At 40.9% G+C, this 16,644-nt stretch overlaps 1 protein-coding gene across 1 annotated transcript; it reads right to left on the bottom strand.

Annotated features, from left to right (window-relative positions):
- Positions 1–6,730: 6,730 nt before the first annotated feature.
- On the bottom strand, positions 6,731–8,787 carry LOC131483905 (uncharacterized). Its single transcript, XM_058682262.1, has one exon. The coding sequence runs from the start codon at positions 8,594–8,596 to the stop codon at positions 6,731–6,733; it is 1,866 nt and encodes a 621-aa protein (XP_058538245.1). The 5' UTR covers positions 8,597–8,787.
- Positions 8,788–16,644: the final 7,857 nt, after the last annotated feature.

Below are 16,644 nucleotides of genomic sequence, written 5' to 3'. Positions count from 1 at the left end.
AAAACTGCACTGTATCAAGCCAAAATGGTATTAGAAATTATAATATTAATTTGGTCCATCAGTTATTATTTTTAATTTTCTGAATTTACCGTGACCAAGTGAAAATCCCTAACTATGACAAAATTTTGGATGGTAAGGATTACTACACTCCCTACACAACGAGCAATCATCCACAATAATCTCATTTCAGTGGGATAAATGGGCACTGGGAACTGAAACACAGCAGTCAGAAATGAAGGCAATATCAATTATGCCACCACAAGATCAGCAAAGAACTAGACATTAATTATTCAATCTCTATGTCTAGAGTCATGCCACAGCACTATTTGAATGTGTAGACAATGTGTGTTAAGTCAGGTGTTCTGCTCCAAATCCCAAACTTGCTTAAACAGTTATAAAATAAACCTTAAGAAGTTGCTGTGTTTATGACATAAAGCAGGGGCCAGAAGTGGAATTCTGGGAGCTGCTATAATTTACTTCATAAAATTGCTTAAAACTGGCCCTGGGGGAAAAGAGAAAATGGAAAATGGGTTTAATTTAATTTCTCTTACTTGAAATTATGGAGTGGCTTTTACAGTCCTGCCTCACTTGACTGACAGCAAAACTTTTCCCATGATTGTATAATGTTTCCTGACTTATGTGAAAATGTGGTAAAGGAACACATGGGGTAGGGTGAGAAAATTAAACACTGATGAAAATGCTTCCATTGATACAGAGTCATGACAAGACTTGATGATATGTCCATAAAGCATGTCCTGGCACTGAATTATTTAACTCTGGAGTTCCCTGAGGTCTAACACATGAACTGGCAAAATGTAAGACTTTAGGATCTGGTGACAAATGTAGTCATCAAAAATTCTGGAATTCAGTGAATTTTGTCAACATGGCTTCAACATGAGGGCTGTGCAAAATAGATAGATTTATTAAATGCAGAACTATAAAAGTCAGAAATTGTTATGCTGGAATGAAAGAACAATGAAACCTTTTAGGATTGTTGAGCATATCTGATAAGAAGCTGAAATTTACTGCATACAAGCAAATCATTTCATATCATATTTTTATCACTAGCAAGACATTCTTTTTAAAAGAATAACCTTAGTGAGGTACCAGAAAAAATAAGCACCCAAAACATAATTCTTTAACATGTGGTATTGTCTACTATAGTTGTGTTCTTTGTATTAAATACATAACTAATATGGCTAACAATATTATAAGATTATTCCTTGATAGTGTAAATTGAACTTTACTATTTAATTATTATTAGACTATTGTTGAATCTTAAAATGAATCATGTAAAGGTTAATAGCTTCCTTAATGAAGAAACATTATGTAAATCTGCATCATGGTGGTTTTATCTTTCTATTATAAAGTTTAATGCTGGATTAACTTAAGTAACAATACACTATGCATTGAATAGAAATGTTGTAATGAACATAGTTTGACACTGGGTTCCTGTGTGATATATGAAATTTAAAGACACTTTAAAGGGTTAAAATAGTTTAGTCACAAAAATATTAGTGGATATATTTAATATAGATACTTTATTTCAAAAATATTTAGTGTTTGTAAGATCTTAGTCAATGAACTTGTTGAGTCATACTCTTTGGTATGGACATTATTCTTATTTGCACAATAGGCATAGCATAGCCTACAAAATACGTTTTTTAATGTTTATTTATTTTTTACTTATTTATTTTGATAGCACAAGCAAAGAAAGGGCTGAGAGAGGAGAGAGAGGATATGAAGCAGGCTTTGTGCTGACAGCAGTGAGGCCGATAAGGGGCTAGAATTCACAAACCACAAGATCATGACCTGAGCCGAAGTTGTGTGCTGAACCAACTGACACACCCAGGTGTCCAAGAATGTCCTACAAATTAGACTGGCCTGTAATCATTTCTATGTTTATCTTAGTTGTACAGATTGGCAATATTGTGGCTTATCCACAGATATTTCTAAATATGTCACTGGATACATATCTATCAAATTGCAACTTTTAGTCTTAATAATAAAAGCTCCTTTAACAATATGTGGGGGGTTTTTTAGCCAGAAGAATAAGATGAGACGAAACTCTGCAATTTATTTTTTTATCATACTTATCACATGTATGTGATTGCCAATAAGTATGGAAGAAAATACTTAAATTGTAAAAATTATGGAGCCATATATCTGTCATCCAGCACATGTAAGAGGGATTATAGGTGGTATAGTAGTATTAGAGAAAGATTAGACAAGCAAGTTCAATAATACATAATTTTATATAGGGAGGGATATAGTGTAAGCAGTGGAAGAAATGCTGATTGATCTTTTTTGGTCATATTTAGAATAAAAAATATTGTTGAGTATACTGTGGACCTGTTTGTTCTACTTTATTTATTTATTTATTTATTTATCTATCTATTTATTTATTTATTTAGAGAAAGAGAGACAGAGTGCAAGTGGAGGAGGGGCAGAGAGAGAGAATCCCAAGCAGGCTCCATGCTGATGACCTGGGGCTTGATCTCACAAACTGTGTGATCAATCCCACAAACCATGAGATCATGACCTAAGCCAAAATCAAGAGCCAGTCACTCAACCGAGGAACCCACCTGCCCCAGGTTTGGTCTACTTCTGCAATCTTGTAATCAAGTTGTTTTAAAACCTTTTGACAACTATCCAGAATATAAAATTCATTGATATTCACAATAGGAAATATATTAGTCTTTAAGTCCAGTAAACACACATACACACAAATTGACAGAATTGAAAATATTATGAAACTATACTTACCTATTAAGATACTTGTGTTTTCTATTGTATAGTTTAGTATAAATAGTAAGATACTGTATACATTTTATTCTAATTTTATGTGTTTTTAAAATATCAATTTTATAATTCTGTAATGTGTGGTGACCTGCAGAATGCAAAGCACTGTCTAATGCTGCTGTTCTCAAATGGGGTGATTTTGTACCCAGGGGGATATTTGGCATTGTTTGTAGGTATTTTTGACTGTCACAATGGGGAGAGTACTGACATATAGTGGGTATAGTCCAATCATCTTATAATGCATAGCACAGCTCCCTTCAACAAAGAATTATCTGGCCTAAAATATCCATAGCACTGAGGATGTGAAACCCTCATTTAATGTATTGCACTGCAGAGACTAAAATGTTAATACTACACTTTCAGACTTCCTTTGAGTCTGATTTCTAACTGTGATTTGCATTTTATCAATATATTTGGAAGTATTTAATTCAAATCTGATTAGGCAGAGAAAAAGGAGGAAGGTCAGTCACAAAGCAACACTTTTGAGAAAAAGATCCATGGCAGAAACATGGGAGATTTGCAACCAGAAGCTTCCTGACTTGGCAGGTTCCCTCAGTGACAGTGGCTGCTTTCCTGTTCATAGAGGCAGTTTTAAGTCCAATGACAGAGAGGTGTTCTTGCAAACCAAGCATGAGACCTGATCCTGCAGCTGTACAAATTGCCTGGTAATAAATTCTTGTCTGCCCAAAGTTTAGAGCCCTGTGAATTATCAGTAAATAAGGATAAAATTTACAATGTCTCCAAGATAGTAATATGTACATTTCATAACCTCAAATCAACCAATGAGTTGGCCAATGTGTAATCATTCAGTTATTACAGCACACAAAGATACCAGTACAAATGGAAAACATTTTGAAGCTGATATGCCCTGATTCGAAAGACCCCCCGAAAACAAACCACCAGAGTCCAGAGTCAAAGCCAAGCGGCAAGGGTCGTTTATTGCAGGTTTGAACTCGGTCCTCCGCGCACTTGTTGCCGGTGACGCAAGAGGCCCTGAGCAAGGATCTTACAGCTTCTTTTATAGACAGGCACAAACAAGTTAGGGATTTTTTTTTGAGGTTACAGAGTTGTTATAGGTTGACATTTAAATTTGAACGCTCAGCAGAACTTGATTGGTTCCCGCCTTTATTTCAAACCATTCAGCAGAACTTGATTGGTTCCCGCCTTTATGTCAGACTATGGGCTCGCCCTGGCTGGTTTCGGGAACGGCGGGGGAGGGGAAAGATCTTTTATTTGCAGTTGTGAGTACACCTGGTAATTTTTCTCTTAGCCTCTCATTCCCCCCTCTCTTTGGTGCCTTAAGAGCCAATCTTGGATCTTATGTGTCTGACTCAAATGTTTTGATAATGACGGGTTGGTATTGGGTCCTAAGGACCATCAGTTGGATCGTGTTAACTCGGTCTTTAATAAAGGCAACTAGTTTTTTAATAATATAAGGCCCGAGGGTGAGGAGAAGGAGGAGTATAAGGGGTCCCGCTAGAGCAGAAAGCAGGGTGGCTAGCCATGGGGACTGATTGAACCAAGACTCAAACCAGCCTTGTTGTTGTTCTCGTTCACGCTTCCATTTGGCCAGGCCTTCTCTAACTTTAGCCATGGACTCTCGGACTACTCCAGTGTGGTCAGCATAAAAACAACATTCTTCTCTTAAGGCTGCACATAAACCTCCCTGTTGCAGGAAGACTAGATCTAGCCCCCTTCGGTTCTGTAGAACCACTTCAGAAAGGGAGGTCAGAGATTTTTCGAAGTGCGAGATTGAGTCCTCAAGTCTGGCTATATCCTCATCAATGGCTGTCCTTAGGCTATTGAACCCTCGGTGCTGAATGGCTAGTGATGAGATCCCTGTTCCTGCCCCTATGGCACCGAGGCCAAATAAGGTGGCCAAGGTTATGGCCGTAAAGGGTTCCCATTTGTTCTTATTGACTCTCTTGCTTCCATCCCTTCTGTCCACAGATCATATATAACATTTTCTCGGTGGTAAATAACCCTTGGAAATATTAATATCATGATACAATATTCGGGTGACAAATTAAAAACATCCCTGCTAACACATGGGGTGAGCCCTGACTTAGAACAAATCCACCAGCTGTCAGGAGCTGGAATCATCCATTTAGATTCACCTATAGGGCGACTAGTCTGGGCACAGAGCTGAATATGGCTAGAGGGGACCTTTCCAATACAAGTCCCGTTGCCAGTGACCGCTTGCAGTGTGAGGCTGGGGCCCTTTCGATTCCACTTGCAAGCTGCTGGTGAATCTTCGTCTGACTGTGAAAAAGGGGCAGCTAGTCCTACGGCTTCATAGAAGGGGGGTTTTATATCATAACATAGCCAGCAGGCCCTTGTTGCCTCAGGGTCCAATCGGTTTAAGGCCTCATACACTGCTGTTAGCAATTTCCATAGGGAGTCTATACCTTCTGGGATAGACTTGTCTCTTTTTTTTTCTTAATTTTTTTAAATACTTGATTTGGCCCTACCGGTTGTAGGAGGGGAGACTTTTAATTTTATTTGAATGGCAGTCCCAAAGAGGGGATATTGATATAAGTAGAGTCCCCAAGTGAGTCCTAAGACCCACTGCCTGTCCTTTTTTCCCTCCTCTGTAAATCTCACACGAATAAGGTTACAGTTTTCATCATACCTGGTGCGGATACATGGTTGGACATAGGACATTTCAATAAATTGGGGTTTTACTTCCCACTTCCATTCCCTATCATTGGAGGTGACACAATTCCAGGCTGTGCAATAGAGGTTTTCAAACCCCCCACATGTGTGCCTCATTGCCCCCGTCCTAAATCCCGGACATGGATAAAATCCATTTCTACTTATTGATACCCTCCTTTGCAGTTGCCTCCATTTACCTCCTTCCATTTCTTTTAATGGACTAATTTTTTCTAAATTAAAATATAAATCTAGCCACCAGGTATTTAATGGGGCAGTTCCTAGGGTTTTGTTGTAGACTTCATGAGTCTCTAAATTAGCAATTTCCCATGTCAAATTATAGGGGTCAGGGGAGTTTGAATTTACAGACAGAATTTGCAGAACAATCAAGAGAAGGGTAAGTACCATAGTTACAGCTCAGTCCGTTGGCGGCATAGGGTCAATTTCAAAGGATTGTCCTTAGTCCGATCAACAGTACAGGTTGTCTCTGAAGGTCCAATGAGGTCTGAGAACGGGTCCACTGGTTTGGCGTGGGCGAAATGGATCCAGGTGGCGATTCCGTCTACTTTGATGGCAGTAGGCATTGTCAGGATGACCTGGAAGGGTCCTTTCCACCTGGGCTCCAGAGTTCCCTGTTGATGACATTTGACGAGGACCCAATCCCCTGGCCGGAATTGATGTGGAATAGGTGGGGGTCCAGTCTCATAGAGTTCTTTTAATTTGGGCCATACATCTTCATGGACCCTCTGCAAGGCTTGTAGGGAGAACAAGAATTCAAGACTATTATCGTCCTCAGCTTTGATAAGGTTATCTTTTAGGTTAGGGATGATGGGGGGTGGTCTACCATGTATTATTTCATAGGGTGTGAGTCCCAGTTTGTATGGGGAATTATGCACCCTGAACAGAGTGTAGGGAAGAAGGACCACCCAATTAGCACCAGTCTCCATGGTCAATTTGGTTAGGGTCTCCTTTAAGGTTCTGTTCATTCTCTCTACCTGTCCTGAGCTTTGGGGTCGGTATGCACAATGTAATTTCCAATCAGCCCCAAGTATGGAAGCCAGTCCCTGACTTACCTTAGAGATGAATGCAGGTCCATTGTCTGACCCTATCATTACTGGAAAACCATACCTGGGCAGGATTTCTTCTAGGATCTTTTTGGCTACAATCTGTGCCGTTTCATTCTTGGTTGGAAAGGCTTCAGTCCATCCTGAAAAGGTATCTACAAAAACTAGCAAATACTTATATCCATATTTTCCTGGTTTTACCTCAGTGAAATCTACTTCCCAATAGGTCCCGGTCTGCTCCCTCTTTGTCTTACCCCTGTTGTCTGAGGATTGCTGCTCGCATTGTTGAGTTGGCACACTGTACATTTAGTGACTACTTGATCGACCTTATCAGAGACATTTCTGATTTTTAGTCCAGTCTGCCTCAGTAAGTCCAGCATTCGCCGGGAACCTAAGTGGGTACTGCGATGGATCCGCTCTAGAACTTGCCATCCTAGTTTATCTGGGAGTATAATGCTGCTTTTAGAGTCTCTCCACCAGCCATCTTTGATTTGGGTCATAGGAAGTTTACTCATCCATTGAATGTCGCTTTCTGAATACTCAGGGCTGGGGGGCAATTCCCGGGGTCCGGGGTCTGGCAGCTGTAGGGTCAGCAATTGCGCTGGGGGCCGAGCTATGTTTTTTGCAGTCTGATCGGCCAAATTGTTGCCCTGGGAAATTGGGTCGGTTGTCTTCTGGTGTCCTGGGCAATGTACAATTGCTAGCTTTTTGGGTTCCCATAAGGCTGCTAGCAGGGCTAGAATCTCTTCTTTATTTCTGATGTCTTTCCCTTCAGCTGTGAGGAGCCCCCGTTCTCTGTATATCGCCCCATGTACATGAGCGGTGGCGAAGGCATATCGGCTATCAGTGTACACGGTTAGCTTGCGGTCTCTTCCTGACTTTAGGGCCTGGGTTAAGGCTATTAGCTCAGCCTTCTGGGCCGAGGTTCTGGGGGGTAAAGCTTCTGCCCACACCACCTCGGTCTCTGAAGTCACGGCCGCCCCCGCATACCTTTGTCCTTGGTGAACGAAGCTGCTTCCATCGGTGAACCAGATGGCGTCTGCGTCTGATAATGGCTGATCCTGCAAGTCTTCCCGGACCCCATAAACTTGAGCCAGTATGTCGGCGCAGTCATGAAGTGGGGTTCCCATGTCTGGGTCTGGCAGCAGTGATGCTGGGTTCAGGGCCGTTGGGGGGGTGAAGATGACCCTGAGGGGGTTCAACAGCAGTCCCTCTGACTTGCAGATTTGAGCCTTCTTTGCTGAGGCGCGGTAGCCTAGAGTTCCCAGAGTTCGCAGGAGACCTTCGGTTCCCTGGATGCAGGTTTCGGGTGTCTCGGCAGCTATTAAGAGATCATCAACATACTGTAGGAGAGTTATATTAGGGTGTTGTTGTCTGTACTCACTTAAATCTTTGTGTAGAGCCTCGTCAAACAGGGTCAGAGAGTTCTTGAATCCTTGTGGCAGTCTGGTCCAAGTGAGCTGGCCATTTATGCCCCTGTCTGGATCTGTCCACTCGAATGCAAATAGCTCTTGACTTTTAGGCGCTAGTGGTAGGCTGAAAAAAGCATCTTTTAGATCCAGAACAGTATACCATTGTTTTTCTGGACTGAGGGCGCTCAGGAGAGTATAGGGGTTAGGAACGGTTGGATGTATGTCCATCACCCGCTTATTGACTTCTCTCAGGTCCTGCACTGGTCTGTATTCCCCGCTATTGGGTTTGCGTACGGGCAGCAGGGCGGTATTCCATGCTGAGTGGCAGGTGCGTAGGACCCCGAAGTCAAGGAGATGGCAGATGTGTGGTGTGATGCCATTTTTGGCTTCCGTGGGCATAGGGTATTGGCGCACACGGACGGGGTCCGTCCCAGGCTTAACCTCTATAAATAGGGCTGGGCGATGTTTTGCTAACCCCATACCACCTGTTTCTGCCCACGTGTCTGGGAAGCGTTGAAGCCAAGGCTCGATGCCCTGATCCTGAGGAGTGGGTTCCTGATGGAGCCTATATTCATCTTCTAGTCTCACAGTAAGTACAGATATGGGTTGGTTGTGGAAGTCAGTCACTGTGGGCCCCCCCGGTTGGAAATGAATTTGGGCCCCCATTTTGGTAAGCAAATCCCTCCCCAGCAGGGGTCAGGGGCTGTCGGGAATGACCAGGAAGGAGTGGGTTACCTTCCCAGTTCCTAAGTCCACAGTCCTCTGAGTTGTCCAGGGGTACTTCTTTATTCCGGTGGCCCCTTGTACCCAGGATGATTTTTCAGATACTTTTCCATGGGGCTTGACCAGAACTGAGTGCTGTGCCCGATATCAACTAAGAACTGGACTGGGGTCCCCTCCACTTGCAACGTTACCCTAGGTTCGGGGAGGGGACCCGAACCCCATCCTCCCTATTCTGTATCTTGGGTAAACAGTATGGGGGCTATTTTAGGCTGCCATTGCCCTTGGCTGGGGCGGGGGTGTTTCTTCTTGGAGCATTCTGTATCCAATGGCCCTTCTCTTTACAATAGGCGCATTGATCTTTATCTAAGTGCCCCCTGGGAGGGCGCCTTCTGGGGGTGGCTGTTCTTTCTGGACTATAGCGGCCAGGACTTTAGTCATTTTCTCTGTGGCTTTGATCTGGCTCTCTTCTGGGGCGTCCCTGTTGTTATAGACCCGTTGTGCTACACAGAGTAGATCCTGGATCTGTTTACCTCCTAAATCCTCTAGCCTTTGGAGTTTCCTTTTAATGTCAGGAGCTGCTTGATTTACAAAGGACATAACGACTGCAGCCTGGTTTTCAGGGACTTCTGGATCCATGGGAGTAAACTGCCTAAAGGCTTCCATTAATCTCTCTAAGTAAGCAGCTGGACTCTCTGCCTTTCCCTGTACGACGACCGAATATACCTTACTTAGCCAAATTGGTGGGCTTGCGAGCTGCAGCCCGGAGACCCGCCATTAGAGTCTGGCGATAAGTGAGTAGCCTTCCCCTACCTTCTGCTGTGTTGTAGTCCCATTCGTCCTGTGGAGGCCTGGTTAGGGGGAAAGCCGCATTAATGAGGTCAGGGTTAGATGTCGGCCAACCGTCGTCTCCGGGAACCAGCTTTCTTGCTTCTAATTGGATCCTCTCTCGCTCCTCTGTAGTGAACAGGACGCGGAGGAGCTGCTGACAGTCGTCCCAGGTGGGCTGGTGGGTGAACATGACACTGTCTAAAAGAGCTATTAGATCTTTAGGGTTATCAGAGAATTGAGCGTTCTGCGTTTTCCAGTTGTAAAGGTCACTGGCGGAAAAAGGCCAATACTGGAGTCGGGGGTTGCCTGTTTCATCGGGGGGTCCTATTTCCCGCAGGGGTAGGGCCACAGTGGAGTCGGGGAAGCGAGAGTTTGGCTCACGCTGGGTGCGCCCACGGGTACGACCGGCTGGCCCCTCGTGGTTGGTTACATTTTCAATGGGGCTCGGCACGGCTGCTGCCTCCCGTCCTCCTGGTTCCGGCACAGCTACCGCTTCCCGTCCTCCCGGTTCCCCTAGGGGGGCAACTAGCGGGTCGACTGGTGGGACGGCTGCCGGGCAGGGCCTGGGGTGAGAGGGGAGGGGGATGATAGGGTGCAGGGTCTAGGAATAGTTGGTCCTGACTATCAGGCAATATGGGATACAAGGGTGCGGCTGGCGTCCTTGATTTTGGGGGACCTGCAGGCCGCATGGCAAGGATCTTACACGTTCCCGAGGATAGGAAGGGGGCCAACCAAGGGGGTGGATTTTCCACCAAACTCCGCCATACAAGAATGTAGGGAATCTGATCCGGGTGTCCCTCGCAACCCGGTAGAAAAATCTTTGATTTCACCTTAGCAATTATAGGGAGGCAGAAAGTTCCTTCGGTTGGCCATCCAACGCCGAAGGTTGGCCATTCGGAGCGGCAGAGGGTTATTAATTTTCCCCGCCGGATGTCTAAACTCAAATTCTGTCCTCTGGTTCTAACATCCCTGAAGTTAGCAACGAGGAGAGAAAGAGGAGTGCTTTGAGATTGGCCCATCTGTATCCTGGAGGTGGAGGAAAGAATTAAAAGGAGAAACAGTAAAGTTATGAGGATTTCTGGCTGGGCCAGGCCAGGTCACCTGTGAAAGAGAAGGAGTTTAACACTTAAAGGTTGTAGAATAGAGAACACAACACTTAACACAACACTTAACACAACACTCAGATCGCTAGCGCGTTTCGGGTGTCTGCCACCCAACCAGAAAAATTCCGATGGGCCCAAAAAGGTGCCCCAGGCGGGTGCCAGTGGACATCTCCTACTGGACCCTACCAACTGCCCTATAGCGCGTCCGCCAGGGCCGTGTCAGTCCCCGATACAGATCCCACGTGGGAGAGCCAGAAATGAACAGACAAACAGAAACGGACAGAGCCAGCTCACTTACCGATCGGTCTTAGGAACAACCCGTTGACTTGGGGTCTGGTGGGTTTGGGGGTATCCCGGACAAGCCCCCAAATGATATGCCCTGATTCGAAAGACCCCCCGAAAACAAACCACCAGAGTCCAGAGTCAAAGCCAAGCGGCAAGGGTCGTTTATTGCAGGTTTGAACTCGGTCCTCCGCACACTCGTTGCCGGTGATGCAAGAGGCCCCGAGCAAGGATCTTACAGCTTCTTTTATAGGCAGGCACAAACAAGTTAGGGATTTTTTTTTTTGAGGTTACAGAGTTGTTATAGGTTGACATTTAAATTTGAACGCTCAGCAGAACTTGATTGGTTCCCGCCTTTATTTCAAACCATTCAGCAGAACTTGATTGGTTCCCGCCTTTATGTCAGACTATGACTGGGTGCACCCTGGTTGGTTTCGGGAACGGCGGGGGAGGGGAAAGATCTTTTATTTGCAGTTGTGTGTACACCTGGTAATTTTTCTCTTAGCCTCTCAAAGCAAGGAAGCATTGAAAAAAAAAAAGTAATTATTTTGAGTTATAATTATTTTTTTAGATAAAAACTATAGCCAAAAATGGACACACCAAAAGTAAGACATAAGTAATTAAAAAGCTACTTTTGAGGGGTGCTTGTGTGGCTCAGTCAGTTAAGCATCAGAATCTTGATTTGGGCTCAGGTCATGATTTCACAGTTTCTGAGTTTGAGCCCTGCATCAGGCTCCACTCTGACAATGCAGAGCCTGCTTGAGATTCTCTTTCTCCCTCACTTTCTCAGCCCTTCCTACACATGCTCGCTCTCTCTCCCCACCGCCCACAAAATAAACTTTAACAACAAAAAAAGGCAACTTTTTATGGCATACCATTTCATCCAGGGTGAGATAGCCATAAAATAAGTTTTATAATCAATTAGATCCTTCCTTGTACAAGTTTTCAATTTTTATTGAAAATATTTGAAATATGTATCACCAGATATTTGTAACTTTTCTTAATGGTTTAAGAATATTTTTTTTTATTTTTTACCAAGCATTAACACATTTTATATACAAAATGTTGTTTCAACATTATGTTGTCTACAATTCTACCTTACAATAATATTATCCACACATTGGTGGGTGGAGGAAGCATGACATGCCCCATTGGAAAGCACTTTATTAGGAGAGTTACATATTTCTCAAATGTACACATTTCTTCAAATGTGGACAAGACAGATAAAAATCCTCTCAGAGTAAAATTATTTGTGTAATTGAACATTCTATTGCTTCATGGAAAAAAGGAAGCTGAAAATCAGAGATGTAGAAATATACCCTCAGCCTACAGCCACCATATGGAGGTTATAATTCAAACATGTCCTCTAAGCTCAGGGTTCTCTCCAGCCCACTCTGGCATATCCTTAGATGACCTGCACTTAGACCAGAGAAGCATTACATTGTCTTGGATCTTCAGAGGTTCTTTTACTATCTGAGGATCCAGGATTTTCCCTCTCCAATTTATGTGAAATAAATTTTGCCACTTCATTTTCATGATGTCACTCTTTAGAACCTACTTATTTATTTAACAAATAGTTGTGCTGATGGTGCTGATGGCAACCTGAACTAATTATTTCACTTCAGTTTTTCATTTTAAACTGGCAATAATAATGATATGAATTTTCTGAGTCTGCTTGGGTGATCATATATATATATATATATATATATATACACACAATATATATATTGATATATATACAATATCATAATAAATATGATAAACATATATAAATATAATAATTACTTATAAATATAAATAAACACATAAATGTATATGTAAATTATGTATATATTAATTGTATAATGTGTTTACCACACAGACAGGCCCATGGTAAGGAAGTCATAAACATTATCTTTTGTTAATAAATAGGTTGAGCTTTATGGCAACAATTTGCCTTTTGGCTGTCTGAGATGCCAATTGGCTAAGATTGCTAGATTTTCCAATGGGGTAAGAAGAATGTACATACAGTGAGGGTGAGCCACTCAAAGGACTCTGAGAGTTTGCACAATGGAATAAACATTTACTGATATGAAAGACCAAAAGTAGTGTAGGCTGTCCTGGAAGATATGCAGAGGTAGACCAATGAGATAGTTACCAAATGAGATAGTTACCAAAATAGAACAGGATGTCGCTAAATTAACCAACAGGAAAATTAACCAGGAAAATGAGAGATGCAGTTCCATGATAAATAAAAGCTTTGCATAAAATCCAACAAGGTACAGACTTGAAGAAAAAGAAATCAAAATATTTTTAACAGCCAAGAAAGAGAAAATGGAAAAGTAATTATTATATTTTTAATATTAACCAAACATTTAAATGCATACTTTAGGGTCTTCTAAAAAATAATATTGGGAAACATGTTGATACTGTACAAGGTTTAAAAAACAATACTTTTAGAGCACCTAGGTGGCTCAATTGGTTAAGCAACTGACTCTTGATTTTGGCTCAGGTCATGATCTCACAGTCTTGGGATCAAACCCTGTGTCAGGCTCCACACTGGGCATGGAGCCAGCTTGGGATTTTCTCTTTCTTTTTCTCTCTCTGCTCCTCCCCTATCACATGCCCTCTATCTCTTTTAAACAATAGTTAGAAAATTTTCACTATAGTGTTTTTTTTCACCAATACTAAACTATTTCACTAAAATTAAAATAGAGTATTTTAATTCTTTTCTAAATGCCTGAAACTAGAAAATCAAGCAAGTCATAAAGAGGGACAAATGTCTCTAAATCTGATAACTATTATCACACAGGATCTTTTTTGGAGTGGTATTATCAGATTTAGCAAATAAAAATACAAGACACTCAGTATAATTTGATTTTTAGATAAATTAAACTTTTTTTTTAGTATAAGTATATTCCAGATATTATATGGGGCATAGTTATATTTAAAAATCTTTGTCATTGCTTATCTGAAATTTGTAGTTAACAAAGCATTTTGTATTTAATTCTAGTACCTCTTTTTGGTAGATGTTTTGTTTAAAGTAATTCTAGATGTTGTATATAAACCCTCAAATCTCAGTAGCATAATACAATAATATTTTATTTCTCATTATAACTCATATGACATTCCCAATTAAGTGGCTTTCCAATCAGAAGGAAGAAAACCCCTTCTACATTGTAGTTCCATTTTCAAAACAAGGTATGCAGATTTGATCTGGGGGTTGTTACCACTCTAGGCAACTAGAAGCTTCAAGTTTGACATCTAGAAATCTTCTCCGCTGACTATCCTCAGAACTCAGAAACTGATTTTTATTTTGACCTAACCATTAACCATTGTTTTCTTTTCTTTCTATAGAAATGCCTCTTGTTTGATCCCTGACTTCTGGAAGCATAGGCCTAACTTTGAAAACACATCTGCATCACCATCTCCTGAAATGAGTTTAACCAAACTGATCTATTGTCAGAACTAAGACTGGTTCAATGAGATGGATTAATTTACCAGTGCAACTTTTAATGTTTGAAACTTGATGGAAGTTTTAGAGGAGGGAACTGTAGGGGCCAAGGGAAGGCTGCCCCAAGATGGGCCACTTTGGCATGAATATTATTTTGAGTTAAAAGTAATCAAAACCCAGCAGATCCAGGAAAAGCTCTCTTGCTGATCCTCAGTTGCCTAAATTTACATTTGAATGAGGCACCTGTACCAGGAAGAGAACTATTAACAAAGACTAACTTTTACCTAAGAAAGTCACTCCCATAAAAGGGCAACTTTGTTTTTCAAAACATCGTTCGCCTTCCTGCTAATGGCTTTCCTTTCCTATGTATCCTAAGACCCTACCCCTCTCCTTAGTTCATATAAAATTCATGCTGTCTCATTGTTTTTGGAATCTCATGTCTGTGTAGATTCCCCATAAATATATATGCCTATTAAATTTCATTTTCTCTTGTTACTCTGTCATGTCCATTTGATTCTGAGTCCAGCTAGAAGGACCTTGTAGCATAGAGGAAGTTCTTCCTCCTCAACAAAATGGAGCCCCATTATTGAATGAAAGGGACAGGTTCAAATATGACTTACAGCCTTCTAATCATATTTCATTGCCTGGAACTCAAATGCATGATCACCATTACCCAGGAACTATAGTGTAACATGTGACCCAGGAAAAGAGATAAAAAATTGGGTTATTACCTAGTCTCTGCTACAAATATTGAAAACAACACCAAAATATGAGAACTGCATCATGGAAGATCTTTACAGCTTATAAACATTCAAGAAGAAAATTACATTAATATAATTTCTAATAGTAAAAATGTAACTTATACAAAAGGTAAAATGGACATCTAGGAATGAATTGCTATTTATTAAAATGGTTAATTAAAACGCAGGTATGCTATCTACATATATTTAGTTATCAACTGTGCATGTAAATGTACACAATGCACATGATCTTATTTTATTCATTAATTCCTTAAGAACTTCTAGTGAAAATGATACTACTTTCCTGAAAATCTCTATAAAGTTGGTTGTGTTATTAACTGTGTTTGGAAGCTATATTTGCACATCTTTATTTCTCCAAATCATACTAAAAATTTTCAGTAATTGCCATTGTAGTATAAGAGTTCCATCCAAGTAAATGCAAAATGCAAAATAAACAAACAGATAAAATACAGATTGAATTATTGATCTAAGATAGTAAACTAAAAGAGCAAGAAGAGGTAAAATAAAATTTATAGTTACAATTCATCAGTTTAATTAACATAAGTTAAGAACACTTGTAAATGACACTAAAAAATATGAAAGAGAAAAAAAAAAAGAAAGTAAGAATAAGAGGCCAATAGAGAGGATATAAAAACCAAAGGAAGCTAAGAGCAACCTTCTTAGGCCAGGAAATAGGGACACGACACAAAGGGAATAAGAAAGAAGCCAGAGAAATAAACAGAAACTAGCATTGTGGTTCCTTAAACATATAAGCAGAGACACATTGGAGAGATTATTTTAAAGCTGCTGCTTTTTCACTACTTTTAAGTATAAGGAAGAAATTTAATTTTGATTCAAAAGAACAGCAGAAACACAAAACTAGGTAAGTCATGAGTAGTAATGTATGAGAGAATGGGGTATTTTTAAAGATGCAAGCAATTAGCTTCCTGTTGCTTATTTGATGTAACTGTCACCTCATCAAGAACTTTTTCACTTGGTGCCATTACCTAATAATTTACTATCATCAATTTTCAGAAAAAGCACTTTATCAGAAGGAAAACTTTCTGAAAGCCACAAACAAGCATGAAGAGCCCAGAGGCAAAAGATTTGTAGAATCTTTAAAAGATAGCTAGAGGCAAGAATTTGAGCAGTGGAAGAAGATCACCAAAAACTTGTCTGCCTAATAAATGCTCTACAGATAAAAATCTATTCAAAGCACAACCCAGAAAATAGAATCAACATCATGCTACTGCAGTCTGCTTCTGCAACCTTGCTAGAATCAAGCCACAGGTCTCCCACTTACACAGAATTAGTCACAAACAGCCTGCCTGCAGGAAGAGCAAAAAAACATTTTAATAATCAAATCCAGTGACAACATATATATTTCACCATGTCATTCTCAAGGTGCAAGCTGGTTTATCTTCTAGAATAATTCAGGGAACAAAACATGATTATCTATAATAGAAAATGTATTGGCCTAATACCTTATTTAAAAAAATAAACTATAACTACTCCCACTGAAAGATATAAGTTGTTCAAGACCTGTTCTTTATCTGAAACTTAAAAGCACTGCTCCAAATAATGGCACACAATCCTGATTCAATT

The sequence above is a fragment of the Neofelis nebulosa genome, chromosome 8, assembly GCF_028018385.1.
Source record: "Neofelis nebulosa isolate mNeoNeb1 chromosome 8, mNeoNeb1.pri, whole genome shotgun sequence".
Taxonomy (NCBI): domain Eukaryota; kingdom Metazoa; phylum Chordata; class Mammalia; order Carnivora; family Felidae; genus Neofelis; species Neofelis nebulosa.
This window is presented reverse-complemented; position numbering and strand designations above follow the sequence as displayed.